This window comes from Talpa occidentalis, unplaced genomic scaffold (genome assembly GCF_014898055.3).
Source record: "Talpa occidentalis isolate TD23 unplaced genomic scaffold, MPIMG_talOcc4v2.1 talOcc4.16, whole genome shotgun sequence".
NCBI lineage: Eukaryota > Metazoa > Chordata > Mammalia > Eulipotyphla > Talpidae > Talpa > Talpa occidentalis.
Window position 1 is genome coordinate 57,520,062 of NW_023601653.1, and position 25,983 is coordinate 57,546,044.

At 35.3% G+C, this 25,983-nt stretch overlaps 1 protein-coding gene across 1 annotated transcript in view; it reads right to left on the bottom strand.

Moving 5' to 3' along the window:
* Nucleotides 1-25,983, bottom strand: part of PIK3C2G (phosphatidylinositol-4-phosphate 3-kinase catalytic subunit type 2 gamma) — a 312,676-nt gene that overhangs the window by 273,908 nt on the left and 12,785 nt on the right. Inside the window, exons 3-6 of the mRNA XM_054696764.1 lie at nucleotides 16,594-16,708; nucleotides 5,879-5,981; nucleotides 3,095-3,165; nucleotides 1,133-1,196 (exon numbers count right to left, since the gene is read on the bottom strand). Of these exons, the coding sequence (XP_054552739.1) occupies nucleotides 1,133-1,196; nucleotides 3,095-3,165; nucleotides 5,879-5,981; nucleotides 16,594-16,708 (353 nt within the window). The remainder of the gene's footprint in view (nucleotides 1-1,132; nucleotides 1,197-3,094; nucleotides 3,166-5,878; nucleotides 5,982-16,593; nucleotides 16,709-25,983) is intronic.

Genomic DNA, 25,983 nt, shown 5'->3' on the forward strand with positions numbered 1-25,983 from the left:
TATTTTCAGATTTCTTGACTAGTAGTGTTAAAAATAGTTGCTTAAGATCTGTATCCTTTATATATATTTATATATTGTATACATACATTTATATATATTATGTGTGTATATGTGTGTGTGTGTGTATGAAGCCAATATTTAATGGAAAAAGAAGTCCTCACTTGTTTTATGAACATTATCTTATTTAATTTTCTGTAAGGACATTTTTTATCTGTGTAAGACTAATCCTCCCCTGGAAGAACAAACTGTAAGAAATGGTCTGCCTGCTAACCACAACTTAGATTCCCAATAGATGACCACATCTCAAGTCTTGGTCTGAGTCAGTCATTTTCTCCCACCAAGCTCATTTCTGTTCTCTTTTTTATTGGATTGATGGCTCCATGCAGTCACCAGCTAGAAATATGGAGGTATTCTAAACACTGTGTTCCTTTGTTGCCCAAGTTGTATAGTAATTCACCAAATGTATATCTTGCACATTTTCACCTGTTATGAACTGTTCCCTCTTAGTCATCCTTATAATAGAGCTTTTGTACATGCTTGTATTATTTCTTTTAGCTAATGAAATGTTTCTCTAATCACCAGTTTTCATTCTATTGTCCTGCATAATAGTTCCATGTTATCAGCTGAAAAATTAAAAAATCATTAAATTGTCCATAAAATGTCCTTAAAATCCCACATAACTTGACCCCTGATTGCTTCTTTCATTTGGTCTCTTTCTAGGCTCTCATCTTGAACTCTAATTGTTATCCTTCCAAATTTCATGTTTTCCTAATCCTACCAGTGTGTTTCCTAATTGCTTCTGTTCATATTGCAGAGTTATCCCCCACTCTGCAATATCTTTCACCTGGTCCCTTCTCTGGCATAATTATTTATCAACATTCAGATCAAATAAGTGAAATTGTAACCTTTTTTTATGTGTCCTGTATACATACAGGTCTTCCACAATATCCATGGTACTATTATATGCATCTGCTTACTTGTCTTTTTTGCCATGATAGCAAAAAAGCCTCTCAAATGTAGCACTCTGCTTTATTCATCTTTGAATCTTCAGGAAATTGCAGAGTTTTAGAAGAATACTAGATGCTTGTTAAATGCTTGCTGAATTGATAGATGAAGTAGTCAAAATTAATACCTGGATTTCCAGTAGATATTTCAGATGTAAGTTATATTTTTTGATTACTGTCAAGAGGCACTGTCTGAAAGAAAAAAAGTACAACTTCATTTTGGGTGGGAAAACATTTGCAGATTTATCACAGGTTGGCTTTGTGATTCAGGAATGGTTTAAAAAAGGATTATTCTTGACATACTTCTAAAACCATTTCATACGTATTTTATAAATTTGTATAACTTGATGGGCTACAAACATAAAATTTGGAACTTCAAAGAAATCCGTGACAAATTAACCATATCTCTCAAACATGGGTCATTATATCTAAACTACTCTTAACTCAAAATGTTAAGTTTCAGAGTGATTTATAAGGAAATAATGATACATACTGGCATAAGGAAATGTTAAATATATAACATCTTGTAGAGAATTGCTTTCAGAATAAATGACATACTCTTGTAGTAAATGTGATTGTCTTTGACATCAGATCTCTGTGTTTTTCTTTCCTAAGCCTCTCATTTCTCTAGCTTTATCTCCATCTTAGTTGGAATACATATGAGTCAAGCACAGATTCTTCTAGACTTTACTGTACAAAATTATCTTCTCAACCATTATTTACTTTTTCTTCCCTGAAAACTCCTGACTTGAATAATGAGTTAATAATAGTGAGGCTGGAATGGAATGAAAACTGCCTTGCTCTGATCACCTGTTCACAGGTTGACTTGTCTCTGTTTCTCAGGTAACAGCCACTTACAAATCACTACCTTCCACCACCAAACCTGTTAAAAACAGTTCATTATCAGCCAGGGACTTCCACTTTGTACAGAATTTGTCAGATTTGATATCTCTACAGAATTTTTAATATAAATTTGTTTGGGAGCAGGGAAAACATGTCTTATTAATATGCCACCTTGATGTGAACCTATCCCTGATCCATGTAAATAGCTATAATGAAAATTTGGATTAGGTTATGACTGAAATTTTTTCTTGTGCTACCATTCTGTGATTTTATGGTGTGAGGTTGGATATTTGGGGGTCACAGTAAAGAAAGGCACACATGGAAAGACATAATAGTTTAATAAGGAGTATGGCATTTGCACATTTCAGACAGAGCTTATTTCAGTTGTAAACTGAGTGGTCTTGGGCAGATTATTAAATGTTCTGGAACATCACTTTCTTTGATTCTGAAAGAAGATGGTATGTATGAACACAGAGTTAAGGGACGAATTAGATGAGATAATGTATGTAAAATGCATTGTGATTTCATGAAGCGATAGCTCATTAATGGCTACTAAAATAATTTTAACTCATATTTTTATATTATAACAGGCTTTGCTTTTGTGTGTGTGTGTGTGTATGTATACCTCCTACATGCCATTTTTGCTTATTCAGTTCAGAACAACATTAATTCCAGATAAACTTAAATTGTAGCAGATCTTCTCCCAGCTTAGCTTCTTGATACTTCTCTTCTTTCAAATAATACGTGCCTACATTTAAATAACAGAATCAGAATATGTTCATTTGCTGACACTTGAGTTTTCCAATTTGAATTCACACTCCTCTGTTTATGATATACCAATTATTTTTAGGAAGTTACAGAAAGGAATTTAAAGCAGGAGGTGGTGACTTTCAAAATATGGAAACTCAGTTAAACAAAAAGCTTACGTGACACATGCATACTCAAATTCACAAAAATGAATGTGAAAAAAAATCTTTGAAATTGTAATCACTGGTAGCAGTGATATATTTAAATGAATGTTAGATTGTTCTGGAAGGTGTTAGCAGCTCCTCAGATATATCTGAATAGCTGTGAAGAATAGATATTTATTAACAGAATTTGCCAAAGGGAGATATCATTTAAAAAGTACATTATCTTCCATGGAACTAGTGAAAGGACAGTTTTTACAATCAGCTGAAAAATATTGTGATTTGGCACTTGAGAACTCAGCCAAAAAGTAATCTTGGAACAGAAATAAAATGTCTTACCTGGATGCTTTCCAAATATGCATAAATTCTAGAAGTTGGTTCAGATCAAACTGACTGTGGTCATCTTCATGCTGTAGACAGCAGAATATATTAATATTTATAGCATGAATAGGAATGAGTACCAGATAAAAATAGGTCTGTAACTTCCTGCTGTCATTTTATTTACCCTCATAACCTTTTGATAACCCTCATTCATCATTTTAATACTTTGTTTTAAAGACCTTACAAGACTTTTCTTAACTGTATAAGCATTCTTTCCAAAAGTAAGTCAGAAAGCTGTGCTTTTGTTGAGGGTAAACCTGAAGGACAGTTGAAAAAGTCGCTGGCATCACCATGGTCAAACACTAAATTTTCTGAACAGAAAGGGCAGTATTTTAGACACCAGTTCTCCTACATACATGCACATTTTCTTTACATTTAGGACACATGTCATGGCCATCTAAGACTTGACAACTTTTCAGGTCAGCCTGCAGACATACAGTCAACTCCAGGTTTCTGCTACACCACATCTTGCAACCAGAATGTCAGTATAAGAAAACTTCTCATGATGGGTCTACCCTGGTGGCGCAGCGGTTAAGCGCTGGGAAGCGAGGCTGCCCGCAGCCTCTGCAGCGCCGGTTTGTTCCCCGGCCTCCAGCGAGGGTCCCACAAAAAAAAAAAAACAAAAACTAAAACAAAAAAAAAACAAAAAATAAAACTTCTCATGAACACTAAATTGTGTTAATGAAACTCTTGATAAATATAATTTTTTTTGTACTGTGTTTTATGTAAGGTAATGCAATACTTATGTATCTTGAAATATCAGTCCTATGGTACTTTATGTGTGTGTGTGTCTGTCCCTTTTAGCTCCTTGATTAGCTTTTCTGTAACAATCATTCATAAAAAGCCTATGCAAGTCTGCAAAGGAGAATGCAGTATATAGTACTCCATAAGAATTGCACCATTTCACCACAAGGTGGCGAAATGTTTGAGAATTGAGTGAGTTCCTTAATGCCTGGAGTGCATTTAACCTTGTATGTCAGCGCACACACAGTCTATTTTTAAAATTACCTGTAACAGATTCTGACAGAAAACATCAGAAGGAAAACCTTTATATGGTTTTAGGTCAAAGGTAAAATAATTTTTATTTTGGATTGTTTTTTTTTTTTTTAAGATAGAAATTTATTTATTTATTTATTTTTTTTAATATTAAATTTTATTTTTATATTCCCCCATACAATTGCAAACGCCCCATTCTGACCCCAATCCTTCCCCTCCCGCCCCCCACCCCCCAAAAAGTGTCTCTGGTTCATAGTTTTTTGTTGATTTTGATTTTCACTTTCTTATATTCATTTTCCTGGTCCCTTATTTAAGTTTTCTAGATTCCTGCTATGAGTGAGACCATCCGGTATTTTTCTTTTTCTTTTTGGCTTATTTCGCTGAGCATGATCCCTTCCAGCGCCATCCATGTTGCTGCAAATTGCATGTGTTTATCTTTTTTGAATGCTGAGTAATATTCCATGGTATATATGTACCACATCTTCTTGATCCAGTCATCTATTTTTGGGCATTTGGGTTGTTTTGTGAGCAAGAAGGAAGCTAAGTTACTTGAAACGGATCACTGAACACTTCTTATGTCTCAGACTTTGTTCTATGTGGATATAGTTGTGGAAAACAAAACAAAAACAATACATATAAAGGTAGAATTTTGACTGCTCTAAAACTCATACTCAAAACCTTTGAATTCAACCCACAAATTTTAGGCATATTTATCACTCTAGTTGGCAGCATAGGTTTAGAATGTGGTAATCACTGACTAGACTCAAATCCAAGCTTTTCTGCTTTACCAGATCCATGAATATGATCTGGGAAAAGCCATGGAAGTCCCTGTGATTCAGTTTCATTATTTTCATAATGTTTTCCACATAGTATTGCAAAGATTAAATGTAATAGAAATGTTGTCCCAGATACACAATATATGCTCACTGCGTATTATTACAGAGAGGTGGAGTTACAGAATAACTCTCAATTTATATGAAACTGAAACGGTAATGTTTTGTGAATTAATACCAATAAGATAAGTCATCTTTTTAGCAGCGTGCGACTTCTAAACGAGAGTAGAAATTAGAACAATATGTTTTCACTTTTTGTGTGAAATGAAATGTAATTTCAGATTTTTCTTCAACATTGAGGGAAATTTGAAGCCTCAGGTTATTCAGTATAAGGATATTCATTATTGTAATGTTTATTTGTGGAGATTTCAGATACATAGCCTTGGAACTGTCAGCACTAGCTGAGTTGGGTAGCATTTCCAAAGATATTTCTAAATAACTCTCTTATGGCCTCATTATGTTATATTCACCAAGCTATATTGTAACCTAATGTACCACCTGACACTTTTTATGATGAAACACCTCAGACTAGGAAAAATGTTTCATGTGCTAGATATTTGAATCTGATGTAAATGACAGGGTGATGGGATTTTTGTTAAAGCAGGTAATTGGAAGATTCTACAGATAAAACTTGCCAAAATATCAAAGTTCTCTGCTACTGTGCAATTTGGGTTTGAAGTAGCTCAAGCAGCAATAAAATTCATCTATAATGGCTTAAAACTGATGCGACTCAACAAAAATATAGTAAATAATCCAGTCAAAAAAATGGGCAGAAGAGCTTCAATAAATATATTCAGATGAATATGTATTCATTAAACTACATATTTCCAGATTGGCAACAGTCCATAAAGTTGGGAATATTGTTCTTTAAATGATCAGTTTACTAACTGAAACCAATGTTAAGAAGTCTTACCTTCCGAGATAGTTTTCCTGGAGCTCCCCCATTTTTCTGCAAGTGAAGTTGAATAAAAGATTTATCTTTCTGAAATATTTTGTGACTCCCCAAAGAGTGATCACTGGAGGAAAAAAAAATGAACATAATCATTTCTTCCCATAAAACTTAAGTATATGCTTTCCTCTCTGACTTTTTTTTTTTTAAGATTTAATTATTTTTATACAAGAGCAGGGGTACAGGCCAAAGGCATGGGAGGGTGAGAGGATTCACCAGAGACAGAGCAGGGAACAGAACAGGCAGACTGACGGAATACACTGCTGAGGGGAGCAGCGGGCGAGACAGGAGAGGTCTGCCGCACCATCTGGGACCCTCACTGGCCAGCCGGTGGGCTGGAATCAAACCGACGCTGCAGAGGCTGTGGACAGCTTCACAGTGTGGCATTCAACCACCTGTGCCCCCAGAGGAGGCCCTCCTCTCTGACTTTCTTTTTCTTTTTTTGGAACTTAGCATGATGTTTTATAGTTAGCCTCATTATGTTCCTTTTAAAATAACAAGATGTTACAATATTTTCAAATGCATTAAGTTAGAAAATGATGAAATATCATTAGAATGGGCTTAATATAATTATAATACAGAATAAATAATCCAAGTTAATTTCACCCACTCATCTCAATATTGAGGGCAAGATTCTTCTGGGAGATCTAATTGGGAATGCAATGTGTACCCCAGGACTATTGTATCACACAAGCAGAGCTGTGTGCTGGAAATGCCATAGACTTTAGAGATAGATTCACTAGCTCTGTGACCTTATCTGAAGCTCAGTATTTTCCATTTTAGAGTTGATATATTAATGTTTACATAAAAATATTAAAAAGGAGATTAAATAAAAAGTAGTCATTGGAGCCTCCCTGGTGGTGCAAGAGGTTAAGATGCTACCTATGAAGCTGTCTGCAGTCACTACAGCAGGAGTTCAATCTCTGGGCAGGGAGCTACCCTCATGGTGCAGCAGACCTCTCCTGCCTCACCTGCTGCTCCCTTCAGCAGTGTATTTCAGTCAGTCTGCCTGTTCTGCTCCCCACTCTGTGTCTGGTGAATCCTCTCACCCCTCACACCTCTGACCTACACCTCAGTTCTTGGATGCATAGGAAATAAATCTTAAAAAAATAGTATTCTTACATATTTTAGAAATTTCCCTCTTTTGTTCTTTCTTCTCCCCCTCTTCCCTCCACTTCATACTTCACTCTCCATTTTCTTCCCACTCCTTCCTTCCTCCTTCCTTCCTTCCTTTTTTCTTTCTTTCATTCTTCTTCCCCCCGTAAAGGAACCAAATATTTGTGATAAAAATCAAGTTTAGGGCTTTTTCTTTATATATATTAGTAAATCAAAATTCCAGCAAGTTCATTTATTTTCTCAATAAATATTTTATTCCAACTATCTGCTAGTTACTGTCTTAGGAACTGTTAAGAGTTTACCTATTATTTAAAATAAACACCAAAAGACTGAATCCTTGAAAATAATTATTCTTATTTCCTATTAAAATAGTTAATGGTATTTGAAAGTATTTTTATGGCAGTATGTTTGTATATAGCCAAAAATAATATGCTGTGCTTCCAATTTCTCTCTCTCTTTTTTAAAGATTTTTTTTTTTTTTATTTATACAATAGCTGGGGTACAGACCAGAGGTGCGGGAGGGTGAGAGGATTCACCAGAGACAGAGTAGGGAGCAGAATAGGCAGACTAACTGAAATACACTGCTGAGGGGAGCAGCGGGCAAGACGGGAGAGGTCTGCCATGCTGTGAGGGTTTCTCCCTGGCTTGCCAGGAATGGAACACACGCTGCAGAGGCTGCGGACAGCTCCACAGCACTGTGCTCAACCGGCTGCACTACCAGAGAGGCCCTACTTCCAATTTCTCTTAAGGGCAAAAAGGGACATTCTAAATAATGTACAATCTATGAATACTGATTATCCTCACCTTACAACTCTGTAAATCCATCTTTATGAATGCCATTCTTTCATTAGAATACACATCCTGTTTTATAAGATAATGCCAATTTAGAAATAATCAGATTGTAAAATAAATAAGAAAATGTTTAGTTGAGAATAAGACCGAGTGTAGGAATTATGATTTGGGTCCACAGACACAAAGGTGTGTTCTGTTCCATCAGGGTGATAGCATAGGATCAGGGATCAAGGATCAAGCAAGGGAATGATCAAGCTAAGCTTATAGTTAGTGCATTTGTTTGAAACTTTTAGATGAGTTGACAGGAGTCTTCAAATAAAAAGTATAGTGTGACAACTTTTTTTTTTTAAGATTTATTTATTTATACAAGAACTGGGGTACAGGCCAGATGTGCGGGAGGGGGATTCACCAGAGACAGAGTGGGGAACAGAACAGGCAGACTGACTGAAATACACTGCTGAGGGGAGCAGCAGGCAAAACTGTTCGCCATGTGGGACCCTCGCCAGCCGGCTAGGATTGAACCGGTGCTTGGGAGGCTGCGGACAGCTTCACAGGGCTGTGCTCAACCACCTGCGCCACCAGGGGAGGCCCAGTGTGATATCTTTTGTAGCAATCAGCAGATGGCCTTCTTGGTTCTTTCCTAATCATCTACAAGGAGAGAACAGGATGTTGCTGTTCTTTTGTAGACATTGATAAGGAGAAACCAGTGAATGGGTATTCTTTCCTAGTCACAGGAAGGTAAGTGAGATTGCTTACTTTTCACATAAAAGTCTCAACCTAGCAGCTTAGAGACAAGAGTTTGTGAGGCTCCAAATAGGCTCCAAAGAGTGAGTGTTTGAATTTGATTTTATAAATACTGAGAGCCATGCTTGCTGACAGCTATCAGAGATACTTTCTTAAGAAAGCCCACCTTTTAATTTTAGGTTGACTAAGAAATGTGAGATGGGTAGCACAATATATTTATACTATATTGTTACACAGAGCATTTTTCAAATATGTGTGTATGTATGCATACATGAGCACACACGTTCCTTTGTCATTTTCCACCAAAAATTTCAATGACGTTACATCCACCTTATCTTTAATTTTAGTAAGTTTCATAACTAATGAAAAAGTCCTGAATTTTATCCTCAAAATACGGTGTTTGTTGCTGACTCAGCTTAGATATTTTCTTTACCTCAATCAGTGCTCCTCCAATTTATTGTTGTTTTGCTTTCAGGGGAACCTAGAGTAACAAAAGCTAAAACTTCATGACCTGGACAGAGCGCATACTTTAGATTCTAAAACTGGGACTTAGGACATGGGCATGGAGTGGTTAGTGAAGGAGGATCATGTTGTGAACAGAGAACCTCAAAGTGTCCTAAGTTAATACTATTCAAGAGGAAACTGGATCTAAGAGACCTAAATATTTCTCTTCAAATGCCCAATTTTTCTTAAGAATTCACTCCAGCCTATAAGGAGGCAACTCATGATGCTTATGTGTTTTTTTTTTTTGTGTGTGTGTATATATATGTGTTTGTATATATATATATACATACACATTAGTCACATACATTATTAAAATTCAGAAGTAAAATGTAATTGAAATACTATAAGAGAATTTTTCAATATTGAGGAAATATTTTATAATAACCCCCAATTTTCCAATCTCCTTTCTAGAAGCTGTGTATTCACAGAAGAGGATTACTATCACAACAATCTATATAAATGATATTAACTATAAGAAACAAAGCAGTTAAGCTAGAACTTTGTGTTCTTTACAAAAATATACTAAATTACAAGGAATTTGTTCAGGGTAAGCTATGTAAAATTATGCAGTTACCAATCTAGAAGATTAAACATACTGATTTTATTTCAAGATTTTTTCTGCAAACCTCCCAAGAAACAGAATTCGGTAGATACTACTAATGCAAAAAAATCAAGAATTAAGATAAGAATAACACATTTCAGTCTTTTTCAGTTGATAAAGAATAATTTGAAATACTTCATGATTAAAATATTCTCCAGCCAATTACTTTATTTAGGGAAAACGACATTGGATTATTTGAACCTCAATTCAAAGTTGAAGAATTTAATAATTCTTGAATTTTATAAATAAGCAACACTTTGAGTAACAGAAAAAAAATAATAGTTGCCTGTGGACGCTTACAGGTATAATAAAATTAAATTATGTAACAACATTTGTGCTTTGCATTTTCTAGCAAATTTTTGATTTGCTATGTTGTCATAAAAATCACAGTTTTGTGATTCTTTTTAGCATATAGTGGGTTGGTGATGCTTGCACAACCATAAAGCTCTTTATAAAACTTGGAGTTGAAATATAATATTCTCACATATGATTCTTAATAATAATCTTTCTTTAGGGAATTGTTTTCCAATGAAGGTATACCTAGTGGGACATTTTTTTTCTAATAACAGTTATTGATTACAACCAATTCCAAGTTTATATGGTTTATTATTATTATTCAACTGTTTATTAAAGATAAAAACTGATGGCACTCAGAATAGGCCTCCCCATGATTCTCCAAATGGACCTCTCCAAGAATCTCAAATTTTTGCTTCCTCTGTGTCACTTTGAGACACAGATTATTTTGCGATGAGGTCAACTGAGGCACTCTAGTCTGAGGAGCAGCTTATAGTTCTTGCCCTTTTTCTAACGGAAGAAGAAGAATGAAGACTGGGGAAATTATCCAGATGTAAGTTTGTCTGCAGAACTGTCCTCTCTATTTAAGAAGTTCATCTTATTTGCAGAGTGAACATGAGCCACCCTTCTTCTGTATGTCAATTTCTACTCCCTACTTGATGCCCCAGGCCTCTACCTTACTCCTTAATTCAGGATTTATGCCCTCTTCTCTCTGACTGAGATTGGAATCCTCATGAATTCTTAAATTCCTAGATTAAATTGATCTTTTGCTTCTGCCAGCCTGTCTGATGCTATTCTGATTACTGGACCTAGAAGAACCCAGATGGGTGGGAGACTTTTGCCTTGTGCCTCACAAAACTGAAGTTAATTTCAAAATGTTAGGTAGCCCAACAAGATGGCAGCAGAGTGAATATGCTCCACATTTTCAAAACTAAATTACATCAGAGCAAAGTCAACAATCCTGTAAAGATAACTGACAGCTACTACATGTCTCAGGAGCAAGCACACAGCAGAAAGGGGTAAGAAAAACTGTAATGGAATGGTGTTTATAGTGATACTGGGAAAATAGGACCCCTAAGAAGAAAGGGAGACAGCTATATAAGTTGTTGACTTGGGCACACACCCACATCAGGAACTCTGGAGATCCAGCACTGCACTGGAGAAGGGGTGCTAAGAGGGGTGAAAACTGAGATACAATAACTGAATGCTCTCACTAACCACAGTTTAAGCACCTAAATCTTAATAACAGGAGCAAGTGACCCAGAGTAAGGTTCTGGGGATCAAAGCAAAGAGAAATTTTTCTTAAGGATATAAAATATGCCCATAACTTTTACACAGTTGTCCTAAAGAGACTTTTCAAGGAAGATTATTCAGTTTTTCCTTATGAGGATGTCAGGGAGGAGTGAAAATTACCCTGTATCATTCTGGGGATTTTCTTGGGCTGGTCAAATAATCAGATTAATGTCAGCTACATCAGTAAGAAAAAAAAATCAATTATGTACATAGGGAGAATTTATGTAGAAATGAGGCCTTCCAAGCTAATAAGGCAAAATTGAAGTTTATATCCTAAGCCAAGGATGTGGTAGGGGTTTGGAACTTCAAGGAGAGAGGAGGGGTTTTACATGATGAATGAAGAGTGATTTATGCGATGAAGACTAGATGTTCAGCAATTAAATGTTTGCCCTACCATATAAACACTTTGTAGATGTTTCTCCAAAATACAACTTTCCAGGAAGGAAAACAGATGTCAGAACACTGCAGAAAATAGTATTTCTGGCCTTACATCTGAGCTCGTTTATTCATTAATGGTCTTCTAAGTCTACTTTCTAATTCATTTTAAGCATACATGATTAGTCATGTTATCATCTAACTGCTTCTCTCCCAAAAGAACGGATTTATTCTCTTAATACCCTGATAGCAAAAAAAGGACATGTTTATTGAAATGTAGTTTCAAAAATATCTTCACTATTAAACTGTGATGCATGTTTTTGTATTAAGAAATGTGAAGGTATATTTTTAAGAATTTACAAATTCTCTGTCATATTATAATAGCTATGTTCATGATCTATTATACCACTGTTTTGTAGAAGTATTATAGTGAATACACTAAGTCTTTTTGCATAATTATAACTGTTTCATAGGAATATGTATAGAAGCAGAATTGCTGAAATTGTGTTTTTGATACATTTCTATAGTTTTTTGACACCATTTTGAAAAAATCCCCTTTAGCAAGTGCTATCTCAATGTATATTTCTAGCAGCTGTTTGGATACTCTGTTTTCCCACTGAATTTCATCATAGATGTTTTAATAATTTGGTAGGCAAAAATGGCATTTCATTGTTTTAATTCCATGTTTATTATTGGTTGAGTTAAATTCAGTAATTTCTTGTTTAGGGAATTACTGCTCACATTGTTATTTTTTTCCTTGGTAATTGTCTTGAAAAACAAAATTTAGGGCCTCCCCTGTTGGTGCAGTGGTTGAGCGCTGGGCTGCGAAGCTGCCTGCAGCCTCTGCAGCGCCGGTTAGATCCCCAGCCGCCTGCGAGGGTCCCACATAGTGCTCAGACCTCTCCTGCCGCCTCCGCAGTGTATTTAGTCGGTCTGCCTGTTCTGTTTTCCACTCTGGCTCTGGTGAATACTCTCACCCTCCTGCGCTTCTGACTGTACCCAGTGCTTGTATAAATGAATAAATAAATCTTAAAAAAAAATCAACAAAAAACCCCCACAAAATTTAAGTTCATATTATATGTCCTTAGGCTATGTACATTTTGTCACATAATTGTGGTTTCTTTTCTCACATTTAGCCTTAAAAACAATTTGATCCATTGACTTTTTGTTACACCGTTTCCTTATTCCTGCTGTTAATTTCTCCCTGTGATCTACGTTCTGTTGGTATATAATAATACTTACTCTGCCCTTACAATACCGCATTGTAATAGCCAGTGACGTGGCTTTATGACTTCCTTAGGCAAGAGGCGGGAGGGAGGATTATCTATGAAACATCTTTCAATTTTTGTGCTTAACCAAATACCTTGCACATGGTTGGCTCTCAGCAGGTGTTGGACTGTTACAATGTCTGCAGTCTGTCCTTGCAGACACCTGCAAAACTGTGTATTTTCTTTCTTTTTTTTTTTTAGAGGCATGTTTTATTTATTTATTTATTTGTTTGTTTTGTTTATACGTGCACTGGGTACAGTCAGAAGCGTGGGAGGGTGAGAGAATTCGCCAGAGCCAGAGCGGGGAGCAGAGCAGGCAGAAGGACCGAAGTACACTGCTGAGGGGAGCAGCGGGTGGCAGGAGAGGTCTGCGCACCATGTGGGACCCTCCTCCGGTGGCCAGGGAGCAGCCAGGGATTGAACCGGTGCAATTGAGGCTGCGGGTAGCTTCGCAACCCAGCGCTCAACCGCTGCGCCACCGGAGAGGCCCCAAAACTGTGTATTTTCTACCTTTATGCTTCTGCATAGTCATTAGCTGTTTTCATTATCCCACTCAAGAGCTTTTGAGGTATTATTATATATTTAAGAGCCAGGCTTATATTATATAGATATATAATTATATCTATATTATATATATTATATTTATATTATATATAGGTAAGCCAGCTACTTATTTAAGCAAATAAGTAGCCGTTAAAAAGTGACTATCATTGCAACCAGTTAGTTGAATACTACAGATGAAATGTAGTACTCTTTTAAACTGTACATTTTTACTTACTGAATTATCAGTTTATTATGTTACCTGTGTTCTGCTATAGTATAATTTTGTGAATAGATTTACAAATATTTAAGTACATATATTCAGACAAATTATACTGGAATAAACTAAAAATGCTAAATAAATTAAATATTCCTTACGATATTAGAAAGTGATGAAAATTCTGCTACCTAAATCATATCAATTCAAAGAACTCACATGGCTCAACAAAAACAAAATAAACAACCCAGTCAACAAATGGGCAGAAGAACTTAAAAGACATTTCTCCAAAGAGGAAATGCAAATGGCCAAGAGGTATATGAAAAAATGTTCAACATCCCTTATAATCAGGGAAATGCAAATCAAAACCTCACTGAGATACCACTTTACACCAGTAAGAATGGTACATATCAAAAAAACAAGCAACAACAAATGTTGGCAAGGATGTGGTGAAAAAGGAAATCTCCTACATTGCTGGTGGGAGTGCAAACTGGTACAACCACTATGGAAAGCTGTCTGGAGGTTCCTCAGTCTACTAAAAATGGAGCTACCATATGACCCAGCAATTCCACTACTAGGGATCTATCCAAAGGACACAAAAACATTGATTCAAAAAAACACCTGTACCCCTATGTTTATTGCAGCACTATTTACAATAGGTAAAACCTGAAAATGATCCAAATGCCCCAAAATAGATGACTGGATGAAGAAGATATGTTATATATACACAATGAAATACTATTCAGCAATCAAAAAAGATAAACTGATGCCATTTGCAGCAACGGGGATGGAGCTAGAAGAATTATGTTCAGTGAAATAAACCAGAAGGAAAAAGAAAAATATCAGATGGTTTCACTTATAGCAGGAATATAGGGGAACAAAATAATATATCAGTGTAAAAAAAATAACAGTACAAAACACAACAAAGCAAAAACAGACAATTATAAATCAGAGACATACTGCAGGGGAGGAGGAGGGAGAGGGATCAGAAGGAGGGAGAGAGGAGAACAGGGGACTGTGGTAATGGTGCATGGGTGCCTTGGGGAAGGAAATTCTATAGGGACTCAATCTGAGTGCGTGGGGGGAAAACATTTAAAAAATAATAAATAAAAGTAAATCATATCAATTCAGGTAAGCTGTTCATCTTCCATAGTAAGCAAATCTATGGTATGTACATATTCTTCTAAATAATAAATGAGTATAATTAATGTATACTAATACTTGACAACTTTCCTATATTAGTGGATCCCAGGTAAATGAATGTTTAATAGTAATAAATGACCATGAAATCATTTTGGAAATCTATCATGTATATATTGACAATAAAAAAGAGTAAAATGATATGTATTTCATTTTTAGCAGTAATAATTGAGCTATCTAGTTGTGGATGATTACCCCATTTGAAATAGTAATTAAGTCAAGGTGCATTATAATTTTTTCCCATATTATGCTTTGCTAAATTTCTCTATCTTCAACACTTTGCTTTTTGTATGATATTTCCTACTGACAATATTAAATGCAAATATGTTATAGTTTCCTTTTCTATGCATCTAATATTTTGACATCAACCAAAGTCTAAAAGTGTGTTTGGAATCTTGTACATTGAGGAGATGATTTTTATTTGGTAGTCAATATATAATGACTACCTGTCAATATATATTTGGTATATATATATTTGTAGTAGTAGTAGTAGTCAATATATATTTGGTATATAATATACCAAATATACCAAATCAACTCAAATATATTAACTCAAATATATCTCCTAGCTCTTTGGAAATCCTGTTAAAACCATATGTTGGTAAAATGTAGCAGTCTAGTGACTGAGTATATTAAGTTCAACTAGACAAGGGAAACAGAGCATATTTCTGAACATAGTACAGTGATACATGTGTTTTTCATTTAACTATTTTGTTATAAATAGGAACACAAAAAGAAAGATAATCAGTCTTAAAACTCACTCCTCTAACATTGCACAGCATAACACTTCATTTACTACTAATAATAATGTTAAATTCAATTAATTACTCACAAGAAATTTTTAAGAACATTCCCAATGAGCATGACAATGGGTATTGCAAAGAAAATTCAGTTTTATTTTCACGAGACTGTCATCAATGTTGAGTCTTGTAGAAGTCCAAAACAGAAATACAAGTAGCATTTAATTTTATTGACCATTTTAGTCTTTTTTAATTTGATGTTTTGAATAGCTATGTAATACCAGCACAAAAATACTTCCTTTCTTAAAGTTGTATTATGTTTTTGAGACTGGTCTTGAAGGATTTTTGGAACAAATAGTTGTTATGGTACACTAAAGAAGAGGAATATTCTGTCAAAACAGTATTTGCAGTTGACATACAAACTTTTCTAATTATTTGAATTAGCTGACTAAATAAAAGAATTGAAGAAGGTATTTTAAAATGCACTCGATTTTGAAGAAGATTTTATGTTCATACTCAAATCCTTTGTGACTTTTAAAAATCAGAATCAATATTTAATCGACATGCTAATATACCAAATCAAAAACTTTCTTACTATATAATTATTTAAATTGTGCTCAGTCCTTGTGAATTTTGTTACAGATAAGGTCATTTGGTTTGTATAGGATTTTCTTGGTTTCAAAATTGAAAGTCTCATGTTCTGGGAATCCCCTTCTTCCTGGGCAAATTGAGATGGTTAGTTACCTTGTCCACAGATCACTTAATAAATGCACTTTGCCTTACACACACACACACACACAAATTACACAATAAAACCAAGAATAAGGCTATTACTATGACTCATAAAATTCAAATTCACCTTTAAAAGGGAAAATTTATTTAATTTTGCTAGTTGTAAGAATGTGGTATTTGTACAAAGCCTGCATGAAGAAAAAAAGACAGACTGTTTGACATGAGTTATAACAATTATCAAATTTACCTTAATAAATACTTACTTCTGTAAAAACTCTTCACAGCCACATATGCTGAGAAGATGATCTTTGGGGGATAACTGGTCATTTGTGCAAAAATGTAGAGCTTCTGCAATTAAGTCTTTGACCAGATAATTAGCTAAAAACAAAAATGAGTAAGAAAATGTTAGTAAGAACTTATCACATATTGCCTAGGAAAAAGCTTCACAGCACAAAGAAGGATACAAATTTTATGAATTATTATAATTGTGTAGCTCCATCAAGAGGAATTAAAATGAGATGCATTTCATTTTATTAGTCTGGTTAGAGTTATAGGTATTTTTGAAAAATATTGTTTGATTTTTTTTTTTTTTTACAGAATAGTTGGCTGGTTTTTTTTGTTTGTTGTTTTAAGATTTATTATATTGGGGCCTCCCCAGTGGCACAGCCAGTTGAGCACTGCACTGTGAAGCTGTCCACAGCCTCTGCAGCTCGAGTTTGATTCCCGGTCGGCCAGGAAGATTCTCACATGCCGTGGCAGACCTATCCTGTCTCACCTGCTGCTCCCCTCAGCAGTGCTTTCGGTCTCTCTGCCTGTTCTGTTCTCCGCTCTTTCTCTGGTGAATCCTCTCACCCTCCCGCACCTCTGGTCTTATCCCAGTTCTTGTATAAATAAAATAAATCTTTTTTTAAAAAAACAAAACAGTGCTGAGAGGAGCAGTGGGTGAGACAGGAGAGGTCTGCTGTGCCATGTGGATTTCTCCTTGGCTGGCCGGGAATCGAACCCATGCTGCAGAGACTGTGGACAGCTTCACAGTGCAGTGCTCAACCGGCTGTGCCACCAGGGAGGCCCTGAATTTTTTTTATCAGTTCTGTCTTCATGTAGTATAGTAGGACTATAGATTACATTCTTTATTTTTTTTTTCCTGTAGATTACATTCTTAATGTTAAAACCTTGGTCCACTATAGCAGTGCATAAAAGTTTTTCTGTGGTTACTCTTGGGGCTAAGAAGATGCCAAAATCATAACCACACAAAAGTTCCAGAGTTGCATTCTTTGCATTTTCAGCATAAATGAGACTTTTACCCATTCCAAGGGTACCATTATGACAAAAACATTTTTAATTGATGGGAATATGTATTTTTAGTGCACTTATATTACTTAATATTTAAATTCATGCAGTGATATTTAGACAAGTCTACTATAATTAGCATGTGATTAAATTCATGTTTTTCATGAAGACCTGGAAATAGTATAGCCTTCAATACCATTTAATTGATTTACGTGGATATATTATTTCACTTCTTTGCATAGTTTCCATGTTACAATTTTTTATAACAAGATCTATTTCTTTTAGGAATCTGGTGTGAGTCTAACATTTAAAATATATAGTCTAAAGTGGATAATACATTTTAAAATATTAATAAATTATGATGATGAAGGCAACATTAAGAAACAAAATCTCAGGTGAACAACCTAACTCTACACCTTATGGAACTAGAAAAAAGAACAAAGAAAGCCCCAAAGTAGTAGAAAAAAATAACAAATGTCAGAGCAGAATTTAATGAAATAGAGATGAAAAAGACAAAAAGAGCTGTTTCATTGAAACTATAAACAAAATTGACAAACTTTTATCTCTACTCATCAAGAAAAAGAGAGGACTCAATATAAGGACATTTCAGCTGATACGACAGAAATACAAAGGATCATAAGAGACCACTATGAACAATAAAACACCAACAAATTTGACAATGCAGGAGGAATGGATAAAAATATTCAACCAACCAAGATTGAAATCTGAAAAGTAGAACATTTGAACAGACTGTTAATAAGCACATTGAATTATTGCAGTAACCAAAAACTTCCGATTAAACAAGAGTCTAAGATCAAACACACAAAGAAAAATTAATACCTTTCAAAACTTCATATAGTAGAAGAGGAAGGAATATTTTTTAGGGGAGGAAAGATAACATTTCCTTCACCCTCTAGCTTCTGTTTAAAAGAGCAGATTAACAGGAGAAAAATGAATCTGTGCATGCAAAAGCCAAAATATGTGTGCCCATGAGGCAAATTGGTCAATTAAAGCTTATATGTCATACAGAGATAAGGAATAGAATAGGGTCTGGGCCTTCAAAGAAGAGTGGGGGTAATTCCCATGATTATAAGAAGAGCAGGTGCTTCATAATTAGATGTTTGTCCTGTCACACAGATGGGTTATTCAGATGGAAATTTCCATAAAATTTTATGGAAACTATTCCATGGAAATAGTTCTCTTTTGGGATCAGACCAGCTATCTAAATTCTTTTACTTATTTAAATTAGAGGCAATGTCTTTCTTTAATCTGTTGGGTCTTTATTTTCCTCAACACAATAACTTGGTCTAGGCACCAAGCTCAAGTTGGTCCATGCACCAAGCTGGCACATCTGGGAAGGTTTGCTTTGTACTCCTTCAGTTTCTAAATTCATCTTATGAGGCCAGTATCACCCTGATAACAAAATGAGATACAGACACCACGAGAGATGAAAATTAAAGGGTAGCTAATATCTCTGTTGAACACAATTCTTCAAAAAATATTAGCAAACTGAATTCAGCAATAAATTAAAATTATCATAGACCACGATTCAGTGGGATTTATTGTAGGAATATATAGATGGTTTAGTATCCTCAAATCAATTAAAGTGAAGAATGGCAATATATGATCATCTCAAAAGATGCAGAAAAAATATCTGACAAAATTCCACATCTTCTTATGATAAAAAACTCTAAACAAAGTGGATATACTGGGAATATAACTCAAAATAATAAAGGCCATATATAACAAGATGACATTCTGTTCAAGTGTGAAAAGTTCAAAGCTTTATCTCTAAGATCAGGAACAACACAAGGACACCCACTCTGACTACTTTTATTCAACACAGTACTGGAAGTCCCAGGTAGAGCAATTAGGCAGCAAAAAGAAATGAGGCATTGAAATAGGACAGGAGGATGTAAAACTGTCTTATTGGCAGGTAACATGATATTATACATAGTAAACATGAAACTCCACCAAAAGAAAGCAAAGCAAAACAAAATATACCTTTGAACTAATAAATTAATTCAATGAAGTTTCAGGATATAAAATCAATATACAAAAAAATCTGTTGCATTTATATGAAAATGAATTATCAGATAAATTAAGTAAACAGTCCAATTAATAATTACATTAAAAAAATAAAATAGCTTGGAAAAAATTTAACCAAAAGTGAAAGACCTGTACCCTGAAAACTGTAACATATTGGTGATAGAAGTTGAAAAGGACACACATAAATGCAAAGAGGTTCCATAATAGTGATTCAAAAATTTAACATTGTTAAAATGTCTATACTATCCAAAGAAATCTATAGATTGATTCAGTGTAATCCCTTTTAAAATTCCAATGAAATTCCTCAAAGAAATAGAACAAATAGGGTCTCCCTGGTGGCGCAGTGAGTTGAACGCAGCACTATGAAACTGTCTGCAGCTTCTGCAGCATGGGTTCAATTCCCACTCACCAGAGAGAAACCCACATGGTGCGGCAGACCTCTCCTGTCTTGCCTGCTGCTCCCTTCACCAGTGTATTTCGGTTCATCTGCCTGTTCTGCTCCCAGCTCTATTTTTGATGAGTCCTGTGCCTCTGGCCTGTACCCCAGCTCTTGTAAAAAGATGAATAAACCTTTTTTTTTTTTAAGAAATTTTTTTTAAAGATTTATTTATTTATTTTATACAAGCACTGGATACAGTCAGAAGTGTGGGAGGGTGAGAGAATTCACCAGAGCCAGAGTGGGGAGCAGAACAGGCAGAAGGACCAAAGTACACTGCTGAGGGGAGCAGCGGGCAGCAGGAGAGGTCTGCGCGCCATGCGGGACCCTCCTTTGGTGGCCGGGGAGCAGCCAGGGATTGAACTGGCGCTGCAGAGCTGACGGGCAGCTTCGCAACCCAACACTCAAACGCTGTGTCACCGAGGAGGCCCAAAGATGAATAAATCTTTAAAAAAAAAAAGAAATAGAACAAATACTGATGAAATTCATATGGAACCACAAAAAGCTGTAAATAGTCAAATTCCTGCTGATGAAAGTGAAGGAGAATGGAGTTATCACACTTCCAGACTTTGAACTATACTACAAAGCCATAATAATTAAAACAGTGTGGTACTGGAACAAAAACAGACATATAGACTGGTGGAGCTGAATAGAAAACCCATAAATAAAGCCACACATGTATAAACAACTGATCTTTGACAAAAGAGCAAAGGATATGCAATGGAACAAGGACAGTTTGTTCAATAAATGGTGCTGGGAAAATTGGACCCTCCACATACAAAAGAATGAAAGTAGATCACTACCTCTCACCATTCAAAAAAATCAACTCAAAATGGATAAAAGATCTGGACATAAGATATGAAACCATAAAATATATAGAAGAAAATATAGGTAAAACACTATAAGACATACATCTCAGTAACATCTTTAAAGACTCATCACCCAAAGCAAAGAAAGTCAAGGAAAAGATAAACACCTTGTATTGCATCAAACTGAAAAGCTTCTGTATAGCAAAATACATTAACCAAAACAGACACCCCATTGATTGGGAAAAAAATCTTTGCTCCCTATACAATTGTTAAGAGACTGATCACAATGATATACAAAGATATACATGACTTAACAAAAACAAAGTAAACAATCCAGTCACGAAATGGACAGAAGAACTTATGACACTTCTCCAAAGAGAAAATGCAAATGACCAATAGGCATATGAAAATATGTGCAACAACCCTTCTCATCAGGGAAATGTAAATCAAGACCACAATGAGATACCACCTTACACCAGTAAGAATGGCACATAGCAAAAAAAAACTAGCAACAACAAATGTTGTGAGGATGTGGTGAAAAAGGAACTCTCCTACATTGCTGGTGGGAGGGCAAACTTGTCCAATCACTAGAAAGCTCTCTGGAGCTTCCTCAGTCTACTGAAAATGGAGCTACCATATGACCCGGCAATTCCACTACTAGGGATCTATCCAGAGGACACAAAGACATTGACTCAAAAGAGTACCTGTACCCTATGTTTATTGCAGCACTATTTATAATAGGTAAAACCCAGAAACAACCCAAATGCCCAAAAATAGATGACTGGATCAAGTAGATATATATGCACATAATGAAATACTATTCAGCAATCAAAAAAGATAAACTAATACCATTTGTAGCAACATGGATGGAGCTAGAAGGAATTTTGCTCCTTGAAATAAGTCAGAAGGAAAAGAAAAGTATCAGATGGTTTCATTTATAGGAGGAATATAGGGGAACCAAATAAGACATCAGAGGAAAAAAATAACAATACAAAACAAAAACAATCAGACAATTAAAAACCAGAGATAGCCTGCAGGGAAGGAGGAGGGAGAGGGTTTGGAGGGAGGGAGGAAGCAGCACAGGGGACTGTGGTGATGGTGTACAGGTGCATTGGTGAAGGAAATTCTATGGGGGACTACACCTTCTACGGGGGAAGCAAACATTGTTTAAAAATCAACAATGATGGGGCCTCCCCTGGGCTGCGAGGCTGCCCTGTAGCCTCTGCAGCACCTGTACGTTCCCCGGCCACAGGCCAGGGTCCCAAAAAAAACAAAAAACAAAAAACAAACAAAAAAAAATGATGTAGAATATATACAAATAAAAAAATTAAAGTTCCAAAATCATTTTCTACATGAACATAAAGTTTCTAAAATTTGTTACAAACCACAAAAGACTCTGAGTAGCCAAATCAATCTTGAGAAAGAAAAACAACTGAAGTATCACACTTCGAATTTTAAGTTTTGCTACAAGTTTGTAATAAAAAAGAGTCATAAAGATGGATATATAGACTATAGAACAGAATAGAGAACTCTCAAATTATGCATATATGGTAAATTATTTTATGACAAAAGAACCAAGAATATACAAAAGGCAAAGAACAGTCTCATTAAATGTTGTTGGGAAAACTAGAGTGCCACATGCAAATAGAATAAAACTGAGCTAATACACCACGCACAAAAATTAACTAAAAATGATTCAGAGAGCTGAATATAACACCCAAAACCACAAAGTTCCTATGAGAAAACATAGGCAGCAAGCTTTTTGGCATTGGCTCTGGTGATGAGTTTTTTAATCTGAAACCAAATGCAAAATCTACAAAACCAAAAAGGATGGAAATGTGTCAAACCAAAAAAAAAAAAAAAAAAAACTTCGGCAAAGAAACCATCAACAAAATGAAAAAGCACCCTACTGAATGGGAGAAAATATTTGCAAATCATATAGCTGATAAAGGGTTTAATACTCCAGGTACAAAAAAGAACTCATACAACTATATAGTAAGGGAACAATCTGAATAAAAACTGAGCAGAAGAACTGAACAGACATTTTTTTCCAAAGAAGACACATAATACTACATGAAAAGGTGCTCACCATCACTAACGATGGAAATGCAAATCAAAACCACAGTGAGATAGCATTTCCTATCTGTGAGAATGATTGCTATCAAAAAGAGTAGAACTAACAAGTATTGGCGACGGTATGGGGAAAAGGGTATTGTGCAATACTGGTGGGAATAAGTTGGTAGAGAGACTCTTGAAAACATTATGGCAGTTCCTAAAAAAATTAAAAATGGATTTACTGTATGATCAAGCAATTCTACTTTTGCGTATTCACCTGAGATACTCTCAAACTAATGCAAAAAAAATACATACAACTTCATGTGCATTGCAGCAGTATTTGCAGTAGCAAAGATATGAAATGTGTCCTTCAGTGTTTGAATGGATAGAGAAAATATATATTGCCTTTGAAGATTACACACAAACACGCTGGAATATTATTCAACCATAAAAGAAATCTATTGGCTACAGTATGGGTGAAAGCCAAAAATATTAAGTTAAGTGAAATGTCAGACAGGAAAAGATGGATACCACTTATGTGGAATCTCAAACCAACCCAAACAAATCAAAGAAACAAGCTTATAGATACATAGAACATACTGGTAGTTTCAGAGGCATGGGGTAGCACATAGGTGAAATGAATGAAGGGGATTGAAAGTTACAAGCTTCTAGTTATAAAATAAGTAATGTACAAGATGCTGACTACAGTGGATAAAAACTGTGTGGCGTATTTGAAAGCTGCTGATAGTAAATCTTAAGAAATCCAACACAGAAAAATGTGTAAATATATGAAGTGAAAGGTATTAACTAGAGTTATTGTGATGATCATTTTGCAGTGTATACAAATATTGAATCATTATGTCATATACCTGAAACTAATAAAATTTTGTATGTCATTTCTATATCAAACTAAAATTATGTGTGGGATGGTAGTCAAATATTTAACCATAGTCTGGCTAGGCAATGTGCTCAATCAGAATATCATTCCTGATTATATATTTATCTGTTTGTTTAATTACTGATTGTGCATCTATCCCACTAGATTAAAACATCAAGGTGGAAACAAAAAGTTATGCAGTTGAAATTCCTAACTGGAATATATGTTAGTATTTAAATTAACAGTAGTTGCTATTTTACTAAGCACTTTAGTAAGTGGTTTACAGGCAATATTTTGTTTCATCATAACTACAATACAGGTATATATCAAGGTTTGCAGATAAATTGACTGATTTTCAGAGGTTATACAATTTACACAGTGAGTGATGAATTGCAAGCCTAGAGTCTAACCTAAATCTATCAGATCTCAAAGCCTGTGCATTAATTCTAATTCTAAATTCTAAATCTAATTCTAAATCTTTATAGTTTATTGTTTTTGCTTTCCTAAGTAGGATCATTCAAGGTTCTATCTTGAATAATATTATAAAAATCTTTTTTTTTTTTTTTAAATATTAAATTTTATTTTTATATTCCCCCATACAATTGCAAACGCCCCATTCTGACCCCAATCCTTCCCTCCCGCCCCCCCCCCCCCCAAAAAGTGTCTCTGGTTCATAGTTTTTTGTTGATTTTGATTTTCACTTTCTTATATTCATTTTCCTGGTCCCTTATTTAAGTTTTCTAGATTCCTGCTATGAGTGAGACCATCCGGTATTTTTCTTTTTCTTTTTGGCTTATTTCGCTGAGCATGATCCCTTCCAGTGCCATCCATGTTGCTGCAAATTGCATGTGTTTATCTTTTTTGAATGCTGAGTAATATTCCATGGTATATATGTACCACATCTTCTTGATCCAGTCATCTATTTTTGGGCATTTGGGTTGTTTCCAAAGCTTAGCTATTGTAAACAGTGCTGCTATAAACATAGGAGTGCAGGTGCTTTTGGAATTGATGTTTCTGTGTCCTTTGGGTAAATACCTAGGAGTGGAATTGCTGGATCATATGGAAGCTCTATGTTTAGTAGGTCCAGAAATCTCCACACAGCTCTCCATAGTGGTTGGACCAGTTTGCACTCCCACCAACAGTGCACAAGAGTTCCTTTTTCTCCACATCCTCGCCAACATTTGTTGTTGCTAGTTTTTTTAATATGTGCCATTCTCACTGGTGTGAGATGGTATCTCATGGTAGTTTTGATTTGCATTTCCCTGATTACAAGTGATGTTGAACATTTTTTCATATGTCTGTTGGCCATTTGCATTTCCTCTTCAGAGAAGTTTCTTTTTAGCTCTTCTGCCCATTTTTTGACTGGATTATTTTCTTTGTTGTTGCTGAGTCTCATCAGCTCTTTGCAGATTTTTGTGATCAGTCCTTTATCATTAGTGTTGGGTGCAAAAATGTTCTCCCAGTTGGTGGGGTTTCTCTTTGTTTTTGTTATTGTCTCTTTTGCTGTGCAGAAGCTCTTTAATTTGATGTAGTCCCAGCTGTTTATCTTTCTCTTCACTATCACTGCTTGGGTGATGTGTCTGTAAAGATGTCTTTGATGTGCAAATCCCGTAGTGTTTCGCCTATATTTCCTTCTATGTATTTTATGGTTTCAGGTCTTATGTCTAGTTCTTTAATCCATTTTGAGTTGATTTTTGTGTATGGTGTGAGGTAGTGGTCAAGCTTCATTCTTTTGCATGTAGCGACCCAGTTTTACCAGCACCATTTATTGAACAAACTTTCTTTGCTCCAATGCATAGTCTTTGCTCCTTTGTCAAAGATTAGTTGACCATAAATCTGTGGGTTTATTTCTGGATTTTCTATTCGATTCCATTGGTCTGTATGTCTGTTCTTGTTCCAATACCATGCAGTTTTGATGATTATGGCTTTGTAGTATAGTTTGAAGTCTGGGAGTGTGATGCCTCCATTTCCTTCTTTTTTTTTCAGTAGAGCTTTGGCTATTCGGGGTTTTTGGTGATTCCATATGAATTTCATCAATAATTGTTCTATTTCTTTGAAGAATGCCATTGAGATTTTGATTGGAATAGCATTGAATCTGTATATTGCTTTTGGTAGGATGGCCATTTTAATAATGTTT